The sequence below is a fragment of the Salarias fasciatus genome, chromosome 4 (genome assembly GCF_902148845.1).
Source record: "Salarias fasciatus chromosome 4, fSalaFa1.1, whole genome shotgun sequence".
NCBI classification, from domain to species: domain Eukaryota; kingdom Metazoa; phylum Chordata; class Actinopteri; order Blenniiformes; family Blenniidae; genus Salarias; species Salarias fasciatus.
The window spans coordinates 2,728,422-2,745,459 of NC_043748.1; the positions used below are offsets into that span (position 1 = coordinate 2,728,422).

General features: G+C 42.5%; 1 protein-coding gene across 1 annotated transcript; it reads left to right on the forward strand.

Moving 5' to 3' along the window:
* The first annotated feature begins 1,331 nt into the window (after positions 1 to 1,331).
* On the forward strand, positions 1,332 to 16,948 carry limd2 (LIM domain containing 2). The gene is made up of 4 exons (XM_030088630.1): positions 1,332 to 1,486; positions 12,772 to 12,816; positions 12,952 to 13,088; positions 13,173 to 16,948. The coding sequence occupies exons 1-4, from the start codon at positions 1,484 to 1,486 to the stop codon at positions 13,330 to 13,332; spliced, it is 345 nt and encodes a 114-aa protein (XP_029944490.1). The 5' UTR covers positions 1,332 to 1,483; the 3' UTR covers positions 13,333 to 16,948.
* Positions 16,949 to 17,038: the final 90 nt, after the last annotated feature.

A 17,038-nucleotide genomic window follows, 5' to 3' on the forward strand; every position in this document is an offset into this window, starting at 1 on the left:
TATATTTGTAATATATCCTACTGTAAGTTTCATAACAGTTGAATCGAGTCAACAGCATTTATCCACAGACTGCAGTGTTTCACAGTGACCGCTAGAGGGCGCGTCGAGCCCAGCTCTATTATTGCTTGCTCGCTTCACGGCCTCACGGTTTGACGTACACTGTGTTTAATTAGAAGCTGTGAGTTAGCTTCAGTATGACAGGATGTGGGATCCCAGATCTTGACACATCTTTAGAAAACACACAGTCCTGACATGTAGCAGGCAGCTCACCACTGTGAGAGAGTGAAGCTTCATCAACATCAGCAGCTCTGCTCTATAAAGTGGTTAACATTCTCACCTCAAAGCATGAAGACCCAAGTTCAGTTTCATGCTTGGAGGCCTCTCTATGTGGAGTTTGCGATTTTTCTGTGCACGTTTGAGTTTTTCTCTGAGTACAAGTTAATTGATGAATAAATTTCACATGAATGAGTGACTGTAATATCTTTATAATTAACTGATTGTGCACATGCAGTGCACACTGCCCAGAGCACCCCATACAAAAGTTTTCATCAAACTAGTGCTTCTGCAGTATAAAGTCAACTAAGCTGCAGGAGAGCTGGATGAACAAGATGTGCCGAACGTAACTTTCACAGGTTTTAAAGTTAAAATCTATTAACGCTTTGATTTGAGTGGTCATCCCTAAAATGTTGAAATGTCAAACTGTTTGATTGTGATATTATATATGATCCGAGTAGACAAATCAATGGTAAATTTCGAGAGGTTTTTTTATCGATATTTTTTCTCACTGTATTGGAATTTTTGAATTTAGGACGTTTTGCTTGTAACAAAGGATCTTTAAATGTTTACGTTGTTTTACTACATTAAAGAATAGATATATAGATAATAGAACATTACATGAAACGCTATTGTTAGGGCAAATAATGATGTGTACTATTTGTCGTAATAAATCATTGCTTTATTCAAATGCCGCTCTGTTCATAATATTGTAGATTCTTTTATTCCTTTTAGAATTAAAAGACATTCACCAAATATGTGACGTTCACATGCAGACAAGAAAGTAGGAAGTCTGTGCTTCCTCCTCAGCACAAATGTCGGAACAAAAGTGTTGAAAATTAAAGCAATTAAAAGAGGTTTAAAAAAATATATTCAGCTTTAAACACTGAAAGAATATGATCGTACTCACCTAACTTTTGGCTAGTTTTAAAATTTGTTGAGTAATGTGATATTACACAGGAGTTCCTCGTAAGAGTTAGTATTCATCTGTCCAACAGGAAGTGAACGCCTCGTTAGCGGATGTGAACCAATCGCGTGAGAGCTCCTGTCGGCGAGAGAGAGAGAAAAGAAGCTGTTAAACGGAGCCGAGCGGCGGAGCGGAGCACACTGAATAACTCACTGGCAACCGGAGCCGGCGGCGCCTGCATCAAAAGCCCAACATCCTCTGCCTTCGGCGACTGAGCGAGCGGGACACCGTGTTATCACGCAGATGGTGAGTGCTTTCACCGGTCTGCACCGTGTGTGTGACCGCAGCCTCCCCCCTCTCCCCCCTCCCCTCCTCCGCCGCCGCCGCCGCCGCTCCTTTCACCTTCTTTTTCCCGTTAGAGGGATGAGGTGAGGTGAAGGTGTCCGGCGGCTCCAGCCGTCCGGGACCTGCTTTGTTAATCTGTAACGGAGTCTTTTTGATTTTAATCTATTCAAGCTGGGGATTTTAAAAATGCCCGCTGTGTTCCTCGCGATGCTAACAGTGCGCCGCTTCTTACAACGGGGGCTCGTTAGCTAGCTCGATTGCTAATTAATATCCACTGACAGTACGATTTAAATCCGTCAAAACTCCTTTTTCCATTCTCCCTATCTTATCTAACCAGGCCCTGATTCTTAATTACAGTGTATTTACTTCCTTCACATGTAAATTAATGTGTGGCTGTTTAATATAAGGCATGTATTTGTGTATTTTAAGGTGTGTTTTGTTTGTGCTGCTGTTAGTAAATAATGTGTAATAGCTGCTCGTTGTTTAAGAGTAGGAAATGAATGAACAACACAAAGACACCAAAAAATACAGTGATGGTATTCTAAGTAGCACTAGGAACAAGGGATGACCGAGATATTGTGAATTTATCGTCATGCGATTTGAACTTTGGCATCATAAATTTAATGCATTAAATCATATTTTCATGTAATGTGTAGGGCAGCATGTATAATCAACCCCTAAATTATTTAAATATTATATCAGACATGGCCAAGAGTCATGTCAGAAGCATATTAAATCAAGGAAAAATGACTAAAGGCAATAAATTGATCTGCTTTTATGTAATAAAGAAAACATAACGTCATTGTTGCATATAATGAAAATACAAGCAGACAAGGATCACTGTTATTTGGAAGTATATGTATCCCCCCAAAAAATATATATTTATTGTAAATCATATTGGAGTCACAAAACTCCAACACTGCATATTCAGTAATTTATACTTTGCAGCCCTACATCCACCTGCTCTTAATTTCATTGTTATATATGTGTTATGTCATCAAAATATAGATATTTTCTGTTCATGGACTCTTGTTAGGATGAATCTCCACCTTCTTTTCTTCACCCTTTTGGTTATGAAATATTTTGGCTACAACTCTAGCTGGGGGCAAGACAAGACACATAAACCTGCTTAAGAAAACATTTTTCATCATCATAGAGTGTTTATCTGTGAGTGCTTTACTTTCATATAAACCCCAAAAACTCGAATCTATAACCTAGTTCTATAAATGTAGATATTTGGTTTCTTAACCCCTCTTTGATCTTCTGCTTGTGGGTTGAAGTTTTGATTTCAATCAAATCAATGACTGATATGAATCAGATGTTTTACAAATGTAACTATTCTCAGTTTGCTTTCCTTCTCAAAGGTAATAACGCTAAAGTATTTAGATGGAGACTACATTTGCTCAATATATTTAAAAAAAAATAAAAACACAGACTGAAATGTGATAGATTATGATTCGCTGTTGTGGAAATTCCAAATGTTTTCTAGTTTTCTTTTTGTTTTGGGGACAGGAGAGGACAAAACATTTGGTTGATCTCACAAAATAAGCTAGATATTTCACCCATCAACTGATCAAAGAATATTTAGTGAGCTACTTTTTATTGTGTTAAAAGCAATATTCCTAAAATTCCGCAATAAAAATTGGATATTGCATTGTTTCTTTGATTCTGTGCTTGGTTACTTAAACAAGGCACTGAAGGCAGCTTGTAATACATTACGGTCAACAGGTTTTACCAAAAACAGTCAAACCAACTCATCAATATTAGTTTTGTCTCCACTGGTGATTTCTCTCATTTCCCTTGCAAAATTGACATATGAATGCAATGATATTAAAGAAAAAAGCAGCTAAATATAGTTGGGTTTTTTTGGTTGTTGAGGAAATGATGGTAGAAAAAAGGAAAAACCTGGAGAGTGTGATAATCTCACCTGCCAAATAGATGAGTGGCAGCGTGTACAAATGTGCTGCTTGTGTTTGTGTTGTCGAGCACTTTTCAAACCACCATGTGGTCTGGTGAAACCACTTTTTCTCCGTCCAACAAGCCGCCGTAGCTTCAGGACTCAGTAATTACAGCCCCTGGCATATGGCGGCGAGGCTTAAATGGTCGTTTTCATTTCCTGCCTCCCATCAGAAGTCGCGCTGGCTGTGATTTCAGTCCGAGCCGAGGGCACGGATTGACACTGCTACCCGCTTCACTCCTCTCTGGAGGATTTGGGAGCCGGTCGCTGCAGTTTGTCAGGCTTGTTTGTCCAGAAAGCAAATAATGCGGCGTCGCACAAAGCAACAGTGGACGGACAAAGCCTCAGCGGGGACCGCTGACATTTATTCTGTTCAACCATATGCTCTTCTGTCAAACAATTACCATTAACGACAGAGAAAACCTGATCTGATGAGCCATATGTTGGAGGGGGGTGGATGTTTTCATGCTGTCACATGTGCAGAACAATATTAAATGGGTCGCTTGCAAAATCCAAGCTTCATGCAGAACTGGTGAAAAACATTTCTGCACGCTTTTTTTTCCCCATGTTTACAGTCGTTCTTTGTGTTATGACTAATCTAGTTGTAGAAACCTCGCTGTGATTTTCATAATCGGAAATGTAAAGCTGTTCTTTTACATGTGATTTATTGCTCTTCGTGGTTTGGTTGTGTGTCGCTCTGCACAGGAATCACATTTTTGCAAGCCAAATCGCTTGTGTGAAGGAGGAGGAGGTCATTATTTTCCAGTCAGTCGGACACATGTCCGGCTGCCAGTTTGGCACACATCGCCGTGCCCCCAGATTTTAAAAGAAGCCACGATTTATTTATTTTACTTTCTTTCGCCTCCTCTAGGGAATTACAATGCTTACTTTAGACTCTGTAACCCTGTATGGAAGTACTCCAGCCCTGACATTGCACTCAAAGTCTTAGCACATTCCTTTTCGCTTTGATTTGTTTCATTTAGCTCATTTTCCTAACAAGGTATGCCGCAGCCTCCCCGGAATCTGATGTATGGGTGGCAACAAAAGATTTGGCTGCTGAGTCAATGCAAACCAGCATGATGACAAAAGCCAGTAATTCACAAAGTCTGGACACCGGTCCCTCTCACGGCGACATTTAAAGTGGCTCTTACAGTTTTTTCCGACCTAAGCAACACATGAGAACTGACATTACTTTCAGTTTCTGTGGCTGTCAGCAGTCGTCTGCTCGCCAAAGACCTCAGACAAGATTGATTCAAACTACTTTTGAGTTTTCCATAGTATGACCAGCCAGCAGCAGACATCAAACATGCCACTTGTTTTGTCTGTGGTAAATGAGTAGTGTGCTTTCTTTAACTCTCAAAACCAACTTGGACACTAGTTTTACCAGACAAACCCAGCTTACTTCCCTTTTCTATTTATGTAATTATCTGATATAAACAAAGAAACATGACCGGTGGCTTTATTTTTTTTTGCTAATATAAAATGAAATTCTGGAAATTGTGTCTCTCCCAGAAGCTAAAAGATCCAAGTAGCCAAAGATTGATGGTTATCTGCAGGTTTCAGTCAGGCACCAAAACAAGAGCAGATAAAAATGATTTTCCAGAGAAAGTCCACCAAGAATCGAGATAGCAAGCCTGCACGAGTCAGGGAATTTATCTGCCAGGCATGATAGGGCATGAGTTTAAGGCAACAAGAGCCAAGAAAGTTACCCCAAATTACAGTCAAGCCCAAGTAAATCTAACAAGAGTCATAAAAACATATCTCCCTGCAATCTGGCACAGACATGTGCAGAGATGTTTATCACATGATTTTTGCGAGAAAATGTTTTTTATTACATACACAGACCCTGCTGACAAAAGTAGGATAGAAACCTGACAATTAACAGGTACTTTGTGGGTCATTGCTACATTTGCCATGGAAATGTTTCTGGGATTGCAGAGCACATATTTGCATGTAAGCGTGCAAGCTTTATTTTTTTTCCAAACGAGATAAGGCATGCTGTTCAAAAATCCACTCCTGGAGGTGAAATCTGATTGGGAAAAGGTTCCCTCCTCTCCAGCAGGAGGGAACACGCTCCCAGCTGTTTCTTCAGCGAGTTCCCACGAGGCCGTGGCTCCTCGCCACGTCAAGCCATCACAGGCTCCGCAGCTTCAGTGCATTCTTTAACAGGCCGTCACGTTTTGTTCCTGTCGGTTTCGAGAGGAAAACATAAACAGACCAGCTGCTGCAGCATACCAGCCTCACACACACACGTGTTTTTACGAGCATCGCAGGGTTGAACACAGCATTACTGGACAAAAATTACACACTTCACACATTTTTTTGTAGAACAACAGGCTTTGAATTTGACTTTTAGACTTATTTGCTTTGATGGACATGTGGCATGGTAGTCAGCGCATCTCAGTGCTTTTAAATGTGAATGCAGTCAAATACACAAAGACGAACAACTGAACAGAACCCTTTTTTAATACAAAGTTCAACCATTAATGCTAGTTTCAACATGTGCGCCAAGAACGATCACCCTACTTTACCTGCCTTAAGGTTATGAAAATGAAATTTGCGATTGTCGGAAGAAGACATGTTCAAGAATCTAGACTCCTCCTGGAAATCTTCCTTGTTGAGGATCCTGAGTACATCCACCAGCGTTTAGCTTCACTGTAATGTTTCATAAGATCAGAGGGCTCTAGCCTGTCCTCTTGTCCTCGAGGCAATTCGAGATGGCTCCAAGTGAAAACGGTTGGGAACCTCAGCGCTGAATTACCAAAGCCGCAAGCAATATTGAAATGGTTTGGATTAATTGTTTTGTTGATAGCCAAATAGTTAATCTAAACTAATCTAATTTAATCAGTTTTAAGGCAAATGTGCCAAACGGTCTCTGATTGCAGCTTTGAAGTGGAATTAATTGCTGATTCTCTCAGTTTCATATGTGCAAAAAGTGAATAACTTTGGGTTTTCAGCTGGTGAAGTAGGTTAAATCTTATGAAACCTACATTTGTCTCTCAATTGCAAGGATAACTGCCAAAATCATTAATATCAGAAATGCTCTGGTTATTTTACGGTGGTCAAGTGCTCGGCCTTCCACATGAACTCATACAAACTTGGATAAGTGTTTTCAAGCTTGATGTAAAGTGAGCATGTTTAAAAATGGTGTCACTGTTCTCAAAACCTGTGACTCAGAATACGTCCTAATTGACATAATTAAGTTTGAAAAAAGGTGCAATCATGTTGCGTCAAGTTTGAAAAGTAGAAGTATAAAATGACTTTTCAGTGGGCTCTTACAAATACTTCCTCAGGTCTTAACATGTTGTTACACACTCTCAGGTGTGTCCATCAGCTTTGCCTTGCGAGTAGCAGGTTTGGTCCTGATTTGCCTTCAGATCTGTCTTCGTTGTTGATATCTAGATCCATCGAGGTGCTGGAAACCTTCCTCTGAGATTTGTCCCATATTGAGAAGGCATCGTCAAACAGTACACTTAGAGGTGCTCCTGATTTTTCTGTCCACTAAATAAAACACAATTGAGACAAATTGTCTTGTCTAAAATCAGACAATACGCTGCAAACAGAAAAACATTCAGCAGTGTTTATTCAATGTATTGCACTGCTTTACTGAAACCTTTCCCTTCAGCAGAGTTGAAGTCTAAGTATATTTTACATTGTCTTTTTTCAGACCAGGCTTGCTTTCCATAGTTTCTGCATAAACATTGTCAAATTAGCCCGATGGCGGCTAGCTCCACTAGCAGTAATGGCCACCACGGACTGCTGGGCTGCCTTGTGGATGAATTAAGCTCTAATTGGTGTAACTGACTTATACTTGTGTTACTGGCTAGCAGGGGGATGCATGTGGAAACGTTATCCTGACTAATCCTGCTCACTCTACACCCGCGATGTCAATATCCTGTTTCACCCACCTCCCACGGGGGCTCTGTTGGACTGAGATCTGGTGGCTGTGGAGGCCGGGTCCAGACAAGACGGATTAGTGCCTTGGTGATGTTCCCACCAAGTTCCGACCCAACAGTTTGAATGTGGAACAGAAATGCAGACTCATCAGACCAGCCTTCCAGTGTCCAGTGAGTGAACTGTAGCCTCATTAGCTGTTTTTCTGCTGCTGTAGTTCACCCTGTTGTCTGACGAGATGGAGAAGTGACTTGGTTCGTCCTGTCAGTAACACACGCTCGTTTCAGAGACGAAGTCATGCAGATATTCTGCATGCCTTTGACATAACCTGTGGTTGTTTGCTCCTTATAATTTCTCCCAAACCAGTTTAACCGTTCTCCTCTAACCTTAAAAATCCAGTTAGGTCACCTTCCCTCCTAATTTTGAAGCAAACTTTGAACTCTGGGCCACCTTGACTTTATCCACGTGCCTCACTACGCTGGGCTGCTGCCGTATCATCTGCTCATTACACACAAGTGTATGAATGTTGAACTGTGCACCTAAAGTTTCGTCGAACGATCTGTCTGGAGAGCAGACGGGAACTGAAACAGCACAGATGTGCAGACATGCGATGGAAGCCCGAGAAACCTCGAAAAGGAAAAAAAAAAGTGAAAAAGTGCCTCGTCACTTGCTGGCCTTACGCAGGAAGTTGAAAAGAGGAAGAGAAGTGGCGGCTGACCCAGCGCCTCATCACCCGGCCAGATGTGATTACTCCGCAGACTGAATCTCCAGCTGGTCTCTGACCAGTGAGCCGTCAAAACCTCACGCAGAGCGATTTTTCCACCACAGAAAACTTTTCCCGTCTTTCTGAAGCTTGTTTTTCCCTCAAGAGGCTTCTTCGCTGCTTAGCTTGTCCCTGCATGTTCGTAGTTGCTGATGGATTATTACTGTCAAAATGAGGCTGTTTGTCCTCCCTGCAGCAGCCGTTTTATTGGTTGGATCTCCGCCATGACTTGCAGGTCCAAAAAGCGCTATACACAGTCCGATGTTATCTCCCCGAAGGAACGAGTGCGAGATTGGAATTTATTTTTTTATGATTAAAGGGAAACCTGTTGCTGAGAAATGGGCTTCGTCTCACCAATGTGTTTGGAGAATAACCTTCAGCTGAGTCAGTTGTGCCAAACGATTAAACAGCGTTTTTCAAAATAAGGAAGAAGACATCGAGTGGGAAGGCTTTATTTTGTGTAAGCGACATAAGACATTTGCTAGCAGCGCCTGCCTGCCTGCCCGCCTGCCTTCCCTTGTAGGGGCCTGTTGCAGAGACTCGTGTAGCGCTGTGGGTAACGGTGATCAAGTGCGAAGCAGTGAGGCCTTGTCTTCATTAGCAGTACAAGAAGAACGACTGTTGTTCTCATTCGAGCTATATTTACACGCCGACCTTCAACCCCGCTAGTGTCTGTGGAGCTGTTGTAGGGGGTTAAATGGATGTGATTTAGATGAGTGGACAGCTCCGCTAAACACTGAGGTCCAGACAATCAGGGCTCGGTTTGTAGTCCAGGCGCCTGTTTGACTTCCACAAGAGAGGAATTTATGCTCTTTATTTTTATGCCATCTTAGCTGTTTACTATTAAATCTTCCCCCAATTTTAGGGGAATTTGAGCAGACTGTGAGAAAGATTAAACTTCAGCCCAAACTCCACCAAAAAATATTTACTTGTGCTTTTCTGCTGTTTCCCACAGCTTGTATTTTAAAGAAAAGTCTGGAACTTCATATAAATCTATCTGTTTATTCATTTAGTTAAGTGTTCTTTTATCCAAGATGGCTGCATGTTGTCTCTTTGTTATATTTTGTTATTCTTTTCCATCGTTTTTTTAAATCTTCAGTATTCGGATTATGGGTGTGGGAAAATGTTTCACAAGTAGCAGGATATGTTTTCAGTGGGTCATTACGCCATCAGAGGGCTTCAACATGAACAGACACAATCACTCTGCTCAGTCTATCGATTTGTAACTTTCTCTCTGAAGATTTCTTTTCAGGAAGTCATTTTTTCTTTCTCTGCCTCTGTTCAACAACCCCTCTGTGGTTGACTCATCTTGTTGTCTGTTGAATATTTTTTATTTATTATGAGGGTGATAAAATCTGTCTTCCTCTCACAGTGACTAAAGTCTCTTTATGCGCAAAACACGTTAAAAAGACGTCTAAAAAAAATCAGTGTAAAAGAGTAAATCCTGCCAGTCAGACCCAGATCTCAGCCTCCTTTTCTAATATCTCTGCTTCAGTGCAGCAGTCTGATGAAGTTGAGCAGGAAAGTGTGAACGCCGCCTGAAACTGTGCTGAGAAACTGATGCTGGGAGCTCGCAGTGGAAGCTGTGTTGCAAGAAGATTTGGACACTTGAGTGAAAGTGGTCTTTGTTTGTGGAGAAGACCAAACTCCAGCTGGCTCGAGCTTCTCACACGCTGCTATGTCTAATCGCTCCACGGTTAAAACAGTGCTGGGCAGTCACAGCTCTGTTTGAAACTCTGCTAATGCCCTACATCCTACATTCAGTTTGCTATCTTCTCTTCAGACATCATCCGTTTCTCCTCGTTCATTCCGCCGTGGTGCTGAAAGCCGCTCGGGTTTTGAATCGGCGTCGTCCTCATTTGCTACTCCACTGCAAGACGCAGTAAACCAGATGTGTCACAACAACTTCCTGCCACGTTCAGTCTGTCTTGTGGCAGCTGAGACTCATGTACATATAAGGCAAACAGAGACAAGATGGCACAAGCTAATCTGAAGTCTTCCTGCATATCTGCATGTGCGTGTGTGTGTTTGGTTTTTGAGCACGTGCCCACACCAACATGATAACATATCTTACAACTTTGTTTTATTCCGCCCCTACTTTTTTGGTCGTTAGTTTTCTGATTTCATACGAAGAGCTGAAATATTTGGCCAAAACTCACACAAAGTTGGAGTTTCAGTGGTGTCGAAGTGTAAGAAGACCTTGTCTCAGCAGTCGGCTGTGTCAACAGGAAGTGGTCCAACATGCAGCCCTCCAGATAAACAGAGGAGTGTGAGCTGCTATAAGCTCGCAGCAACATTTCCACTGAGGTAAAGAGGGAGAGCCAGGGATGAAGAGGAGACGGCCGGCTCTCTGGACGTGATTGCATCTCCAGGAAGCTGTTTGGCCTCGCTGTTGATGAAGCAATTATTTCAAGAGCATGCCATCCGGCTGCTTTAAGTGCGGGCAACACCCTTGTTGTTCCTTCTGCTCAGTGGTGCATCACGGCAGCCGGAAAGCGTATGCAAATTACAGCCATCTTTTCCATTTGATTAGTCAAAGAGGGCTTCGCCGAGCATCACCAGCGAACTCACGTCTGATGTATAGATGAGAGGAGGCGGGGCTGAAGCATGATAGTGCTAGAGCTCTTGTTCCGATGCTAGTTTGCTAGCAATGAGGGAGGTAGCTGTGTTCGGTGACTTGGGGGTCCAGTTGGAGCCTCTTGCAGGCCAGGTTTGGCCCCTGGGCCTTTTGTTTGATACCCCTGCTTTCAGTGATTGAGATAACAAGGTGAAGCTTCCCTGCATACCCATACATCATTGAGCTTTGATCCTGTGACCCTGTAGCTTGTCAGTGCTTTTCCTTCCTCCAGCTGCTCTGAGGAGATAACCGGTGTCCTTTTGTCCCATCAGTGTTCATAATGTTGTGGCCGGTTGGTATACAGCATGCGCTTACCTCTTCAGGAGTCTCATGTTGCTTTACACACTGTATCACCACCACGCTTAGAGTCACATTATACAAGGAGCATGGCAAGACTGTTGAAAGACCCTCCTGAATACTTTAAAATGATGCCACTGCTCCAAATGAATGAAAATGTGCAGAAGTTCATGTGGGACAAGAGGGATAACCCAGAGCATCCAGCTCTGAAGGAGAAGCATATGTTGATTGTGAATCATTAGGAAGTGCTTCTCTTAGTCCGTAGGGGTTATTCATGGTCATCTGTTTGGTCTTAAGTCAGCCTTGCCTTCACAGTAATTGATGCAAATTCAACATGAAGGTTTTCATCACGATAATATTCCCAAGTCAGGCTGCTACATCCTCAAAGGACTGTTTAATCGTGGCTCTTTCACCACAAAGAAGACAAATACACTCATTTCTTATTACTTCGGCCATCAGGCTTGTTGATTTGTTGGTTGGAGTTAATCAGTATAGAAAATGAGGGAACAACGGATGCCGAAGTCTGGATGTCAGTCTTCCTTTGGAACTCTGCTCGCGGCTCCGAGCCCCCTCACTTCTCTTCCCCCTCCTCATCCTCCTCTTCTAACCACAGTGCATTATGTAAGCGGGTATTAGCGAAGCCAGCAGTGGACTTTCCCCTACCTCAACAGAGACGGCCCTTCTTCCCCGCTCTAAGGTCCTTCCATGGGAGTTTACTGCGATCGTGTCCTGAATGTTTCCCTGTCTGTTTCTTATCCGCCTGAGCTGCACGTTAGTCCTGCTTAAAGATGCGATCACGCCTGCTGCTACTGGAAACCCACAGCAGGCATTGCTGCTGCTTCCACTTGCAGGGTTTTCTCTCTTTTTTTTTCTTAAGTGAAAATCTGAATGCACATATTAAAATTTCAATTTAGATCTTGACAAACTACATTTATTGCCACATGTTTTGCACTTATCTGTACCACCCCATCCTCTAGCTCCTGTTCTCTCGTAATCTTTGTTGATGAAATAACCAAGTCTGTCTGGTAGCACACATTTCCCCCTTCAGGTGTCTGCAGAACAGCTTTGAACACCTAAATCTTAAAGCTTACTGCCTTCTGACTGTAAACCAGATCTAAAAGTAGCACAGTGAGGCCTGTTGGCATAACTTGACGTGTGGCTTGTTAAGAAGTAGTTTTATGCTGTATGTGGAAAATAAACAAAACTTCTGTGTGTTACAACAATATTAGAATTAGGATATGAGGACATTTGTAGTATAGTAACCTTCCTGTGAGAATAACTGGATTTATTTTGATTAAATAAAATGATCTAAGTCGCTGAAGCAGCTCCATGAGTGAAATGTCTTCACCGGACAGTTGGTTGCGAGTTGATCTGCTTTGCTGAGGGCCGCTCCATGCAGATCGACCCACGGCTCGGCTCACATGAGCAGACAGAAGGCACCTGATCCTCTCCCAGGGGTGCAGAGAGACAGATGGAGCCAATAGACAGAAGGAGAGGCGGGGGGGGGGGATCACACTGACAATCCTCAACACTCGGGTAAAAAAGGTAATGAGAGGACAAGGCTGAGTATCCAGTCAGGAATGAGATGCTCTGACGCTTGTAATGTGAGAGGAATCAGATCTGAAGACTCATATTTGATTTTTGAATGACGCAAGAAAACAGCTACACAGGTTTTGATGTCTCTTTATTCATTTGTTTATTTTTCTTTGTCTCTCCAGGACACCAGAAACGCCACCGAAGAAAAACCTGTCCAGCGATCTAAGGTAAATATCACCATTTTCTTGTGCTTGTATCAAAAGTTAGTCCTCATATTCGAGGTATCAGTGCACCCCCAGGGTTTTCTCATTGACGGTAGTAAGTTAGGTTTGTGAAGGATTTCTGTATGTGTGTGTGTTCAGTCCTTCAGCTTTAAGACCCAGAAGGAAGTGTGCTCATCATGTGAGAAGACAGTCTACCCAATGGAGAGATTGGTCGCCAACAACCTGGTGTTTCATTCGACGTGCTTCTGCTGCAAGCACTGCAACGCCAAACTCAGGTGACTGTCTGTCAGGCTCAAGTCTTCTTCTCTCTTCCGTTTTGGATGCGTATGTAACGCCCTGTTCCCCCCTCCTCCTCCCAGCCTGGGCTCCTTTGCAGCTCTCCAAGGCGAGTTTTACTGCAAGCCGCACTTCCAGCAGCTGTTCAAGAGCAAAGGCAACTACGACGAGGGCTTCGGACGCAAGCAGCACAAAGAGCTCTGGGCCTCCAAGGAGACGGAAACTATAACAAAGACGCCGTGATCGTGTCTGCCGGCCGGCCGCCGGGGTCGCCACAGGCCCGGCACCTCTTTTCTTTTCTCGTCATCCTAACACCTCCAACACATCACGATCAGCACGTGCCTCATATGCTGCGGCACTGTTAAATCGCCTACGCGCCCACTCGCTTGTTTTCTTTTTTGTCTTTTTTTTTTTTTTTTTTTTTTTTTTTTTTGGGAAATGCCATTCAAACAGATACATGCACAAAACAGCTAGAATCACGGGCCAGTCATGGTCCACAACACAAAAAGTTAATTTTAGATTTAAAAACTGTTACGTTCTCACTTTTATTTGCCAGTTCCTCTTTTGGAATTGGATGTTGATTGTGACCAAAAGCCTTCTCTGGTATGAAGAAGGAGTTTAACGACAAACACTTTTTTTTCTCTCTCTCTCTCTCTCGTTTCTCCTAATAATTTGCACCCTTTCTGTATGTAAACGGTATGCTCAGGCAAACATATCAGAGGTGACGCAGCATCAGTGTTTTGCAGTCGAGCATACACTCAGGTCAATTAGAAATAAACACATCGCTTAGTTTAACAAAACACAAATCAAACTCGCAGTCCTCAGTATTACGACGATGCTGGAGGAAAAACAGGGTACAGAGTACTGTAAGATAACCGTGCACATCAGCAACACCTCACCTCACCTCTCCTGTCTCCGCTTTGTTCCGTCATCGCTTCCTTTTCAAACGAGTCTCATCCTCGCGTGTCGGTACGACTGGGTCTGAACAGCCTTATCTACGGTGGCCCAGAAAGCAAAAGCCCCGACAGGAAGACTAAAGCTGCAGAACAAAAAGGAAAAAAAAAAATGCAAACGCAGAAAACTGTGACACAAATCCAAAGGCTGTGAGACATAAACATAAATTGCAACACAAATGCTAAATTCCTAATATTAATACAGTAACAGGAAGACAAAATATACAAGCGGCAGCACATATAGAAACAATGTCAGAATACAAATACAAAAACTATTTGACAATAAGAGTAAACCCAAACCCTTCCGGGCCACCGTACGGATTTTCTTCCATCGTTTGTTTCACTGACGCATCGCCGTGCGTCTTTTTCCCCAAGTATTTCTTTGGAGCCACTCGAGTTCTGATTGGATCGATGTCACGACGCGTGGAGCTCTCACGGCTGTAATGTTGATACGTTTCTCTGATTGTGTTTTGTACGCCACCTGTACATAGAGCTGTAGTTCTAGTGATTAGTGAACGTCATTCCCCGACGCACTGTACTCTCTCGTCTCGCTGACGCCACATCAGATGTTGGTAACACTGGGCAACAAGATTGTCATCTTTTGATTTGTTTTCAATCATTTTTCTTGCACAAATGAAAACAGGACGACCTCATAGTGCTTTTAAAGTTTTTAAATGTATGATCAAGCTTTGATTTTACATGGCAGAATATGCCATTTTTTTTCCCGACAAATAAGGCTGTTAGTACACTTAAAAAGTGTATAAATCAATGAAATCATCTTTTTTTATTCTTTTACCTTCGCCTAGATATTTGGATCTTCTCAGTGTGAAGACAAATCGAAGTGCTGGATAAATTACCGATTTTTTAGTTTTCAGCATCAGAAAGAATCTTTGTTCGCCAGTGTCATCAGTGAAAAACCAAGGCCCCGTCAACCGTTCAACGTGCCTGAAAGAATTATTCCTCCAGTCGCGTTTCACTGTCTTAACTCATTTAAAGTCTGTGCAAAGCAGAAACACATCGATCACTATCAACCTCGCAGGCAGGTTGGATCCTAAACAGCTCAGATCGCTTATTTGTTTTGGCACTTTCAGGTGATTTAGTCAAGATTGATTCCTGAAAAGAGAGATTCAGGAGCTATAATTCCAATGTATGCTGTGGAAAGTGATCCCTGCAAAATCGGGTATAGCTGCTAATGCTAATCTATCTGTGCAGATGTCTTCTATCATTAAAAAATATAAAGAACGACGAGCTTTCAAAACAAATTTATTGGTGATTTTAAGCAAACACTTTCAAGCGCTTCATTTGCTTTCCACAGATTTTAAAGGCGTGAACTTTCAATAAAACCACTTTTGAGAATTGCGTGGCCGAAGTGAATCACAGCAGTTTGTCCTCAAGTCCGGCTGTTATGCCAGTGGATTTTCTTTTTCTTCCTTTCTTTTTGTGTTTCCTCTTCGGTTATTTTTCTTGCTGGACTTGAGAACAAACTGCATTCTGGATTCACAAGACTGGACAGGCCGGGGCTGCTAAACAGCACAACACATAGACATTCATGTAAGTAAGTATTGACTGTTTTTTTTTTTTTTTTTAAGGTTCTGAATTAAATATATAAGATATGCTGTACCTTTAAAGGCCTCACAGGAAATCCCATAACTCTGTCCCCCCTGTCGTTTTCCACTCGTTGGTCGTTGCCGTCTCGTGATGATTCCCATGCTGTACCGGAGTGTGTGTTCGTGTAGCTGGATAGGTTTGACGCGGACAGTCCCGTCCGTGGTTATTTGTTCCCCTCCAGCAAGCGTGGACAGGTTTCCTCTCTGAAATTATTGCCTTCCTGTTCTCATCTCCTGTCTTATCAGCTGAGTGCAGCTGGAAACTGGACCTATTTTCTTGGTATGAAATTCTCAGTTCTGTGGACGGAGAGCCTGTCACTGTATTGATCCCCGTGTTGTGTGCCTGCATGCTGCATGCAAATAAAATTTAAAAAAAAAACCCAGTGCACAGCGCCCCCTGCTGGAGAAAGTGACCAGTAACGTAAAAAAAAAAAAAAAAGAATTTGCCCATCATGAACTCCACATAGCCTTTCTTCTAAGTTTTCGTTGCCTCGGTCTGCAGTGCAGCTGCAGCCACTTTTGAGCTCATTCAGCCACTCGACACAAAGTTAGATCAGATCTCCACGCTTAGTTTTTTTTTCATTCTTTACCAAGAATGACTCGAAAGCCATTTTTCAATTTCCCATTTTAGAAGGCGTCTGAATACCTATGACACTTGAATGACACAAAGTATACTTTTGTGGCTGGTGGTTTACTGTGAATTAGAGCGTGTTATGCTAATAGAAAGCTAAACAGATGGATATTTCCTACTTTTTTAAAAAGAAAAGAGAAGCCTTAGATATAAAGAGCAGACCTTATCGCTTTGTTTTTTGTTTTTTTTTTCATTGAATGCACAGATCTTTAACAAAGAAATCTCCTGATCTGCCTTCTCAAAAAAAAAACCCAGACCTGTTTATTTCTGGATTCCCACTCTTTAACATAGGATCACTCCACTCCACCAGCAGATACGTTTCCCTCATCTCGCCATGTTTTAACCGCGTGTGTACGATACTTCTTCCTGTGTTAACCGTGTGCGTTTTCCTTTGTGTCATTTCAATCTGTTCCTCTGGATGCTGGAGAATGCTTTAAAATCGAAGAGAATTGTATCTACAAACGCCGTCTTTTGTCATTCTCTGTTTAGCAGTTCGCCAAGGTACAAGTGCAAAAATCTGTGAAATTCGCGACCTCGAAGTGTAATCGAGCAGGCAAGGTACACTTTACACTGGTGCCACGAGGCTCAGGTGAATGATTGCAGTGTAACGTTTCCATGTGAAATCTGTGCGTCATTTCAACTTTTAATGTGGACTTCCTTTTTGAATAGTGGCTGTCGTCACGGAGACATTTTAAATGTATGCATCTTTGAAAGTGTATTGTCTATATTGCAGACTTGACCTGTGGATTGAGGTGGCC

Bases quoted from the DNA above. Each gene is read 5' to 3' on its own strand.
- limd2 (XM_030088630.1), top strand. The intron at 12,817-12,951 runs GTAAATATCACC...GTGTGTGTTCAG, and splicing joins AACCTGTCCAGCGATCTAAG to TCCTTCAGCTTTAAGACCCA. The intron at 13,089-13,172 runs GTGACTGTCTGT...TCCTCCTCCCAG, and splicing joins CACTGCAACGCCAAACTCAG to CCTGGGCTCCTTTGCAGCTC.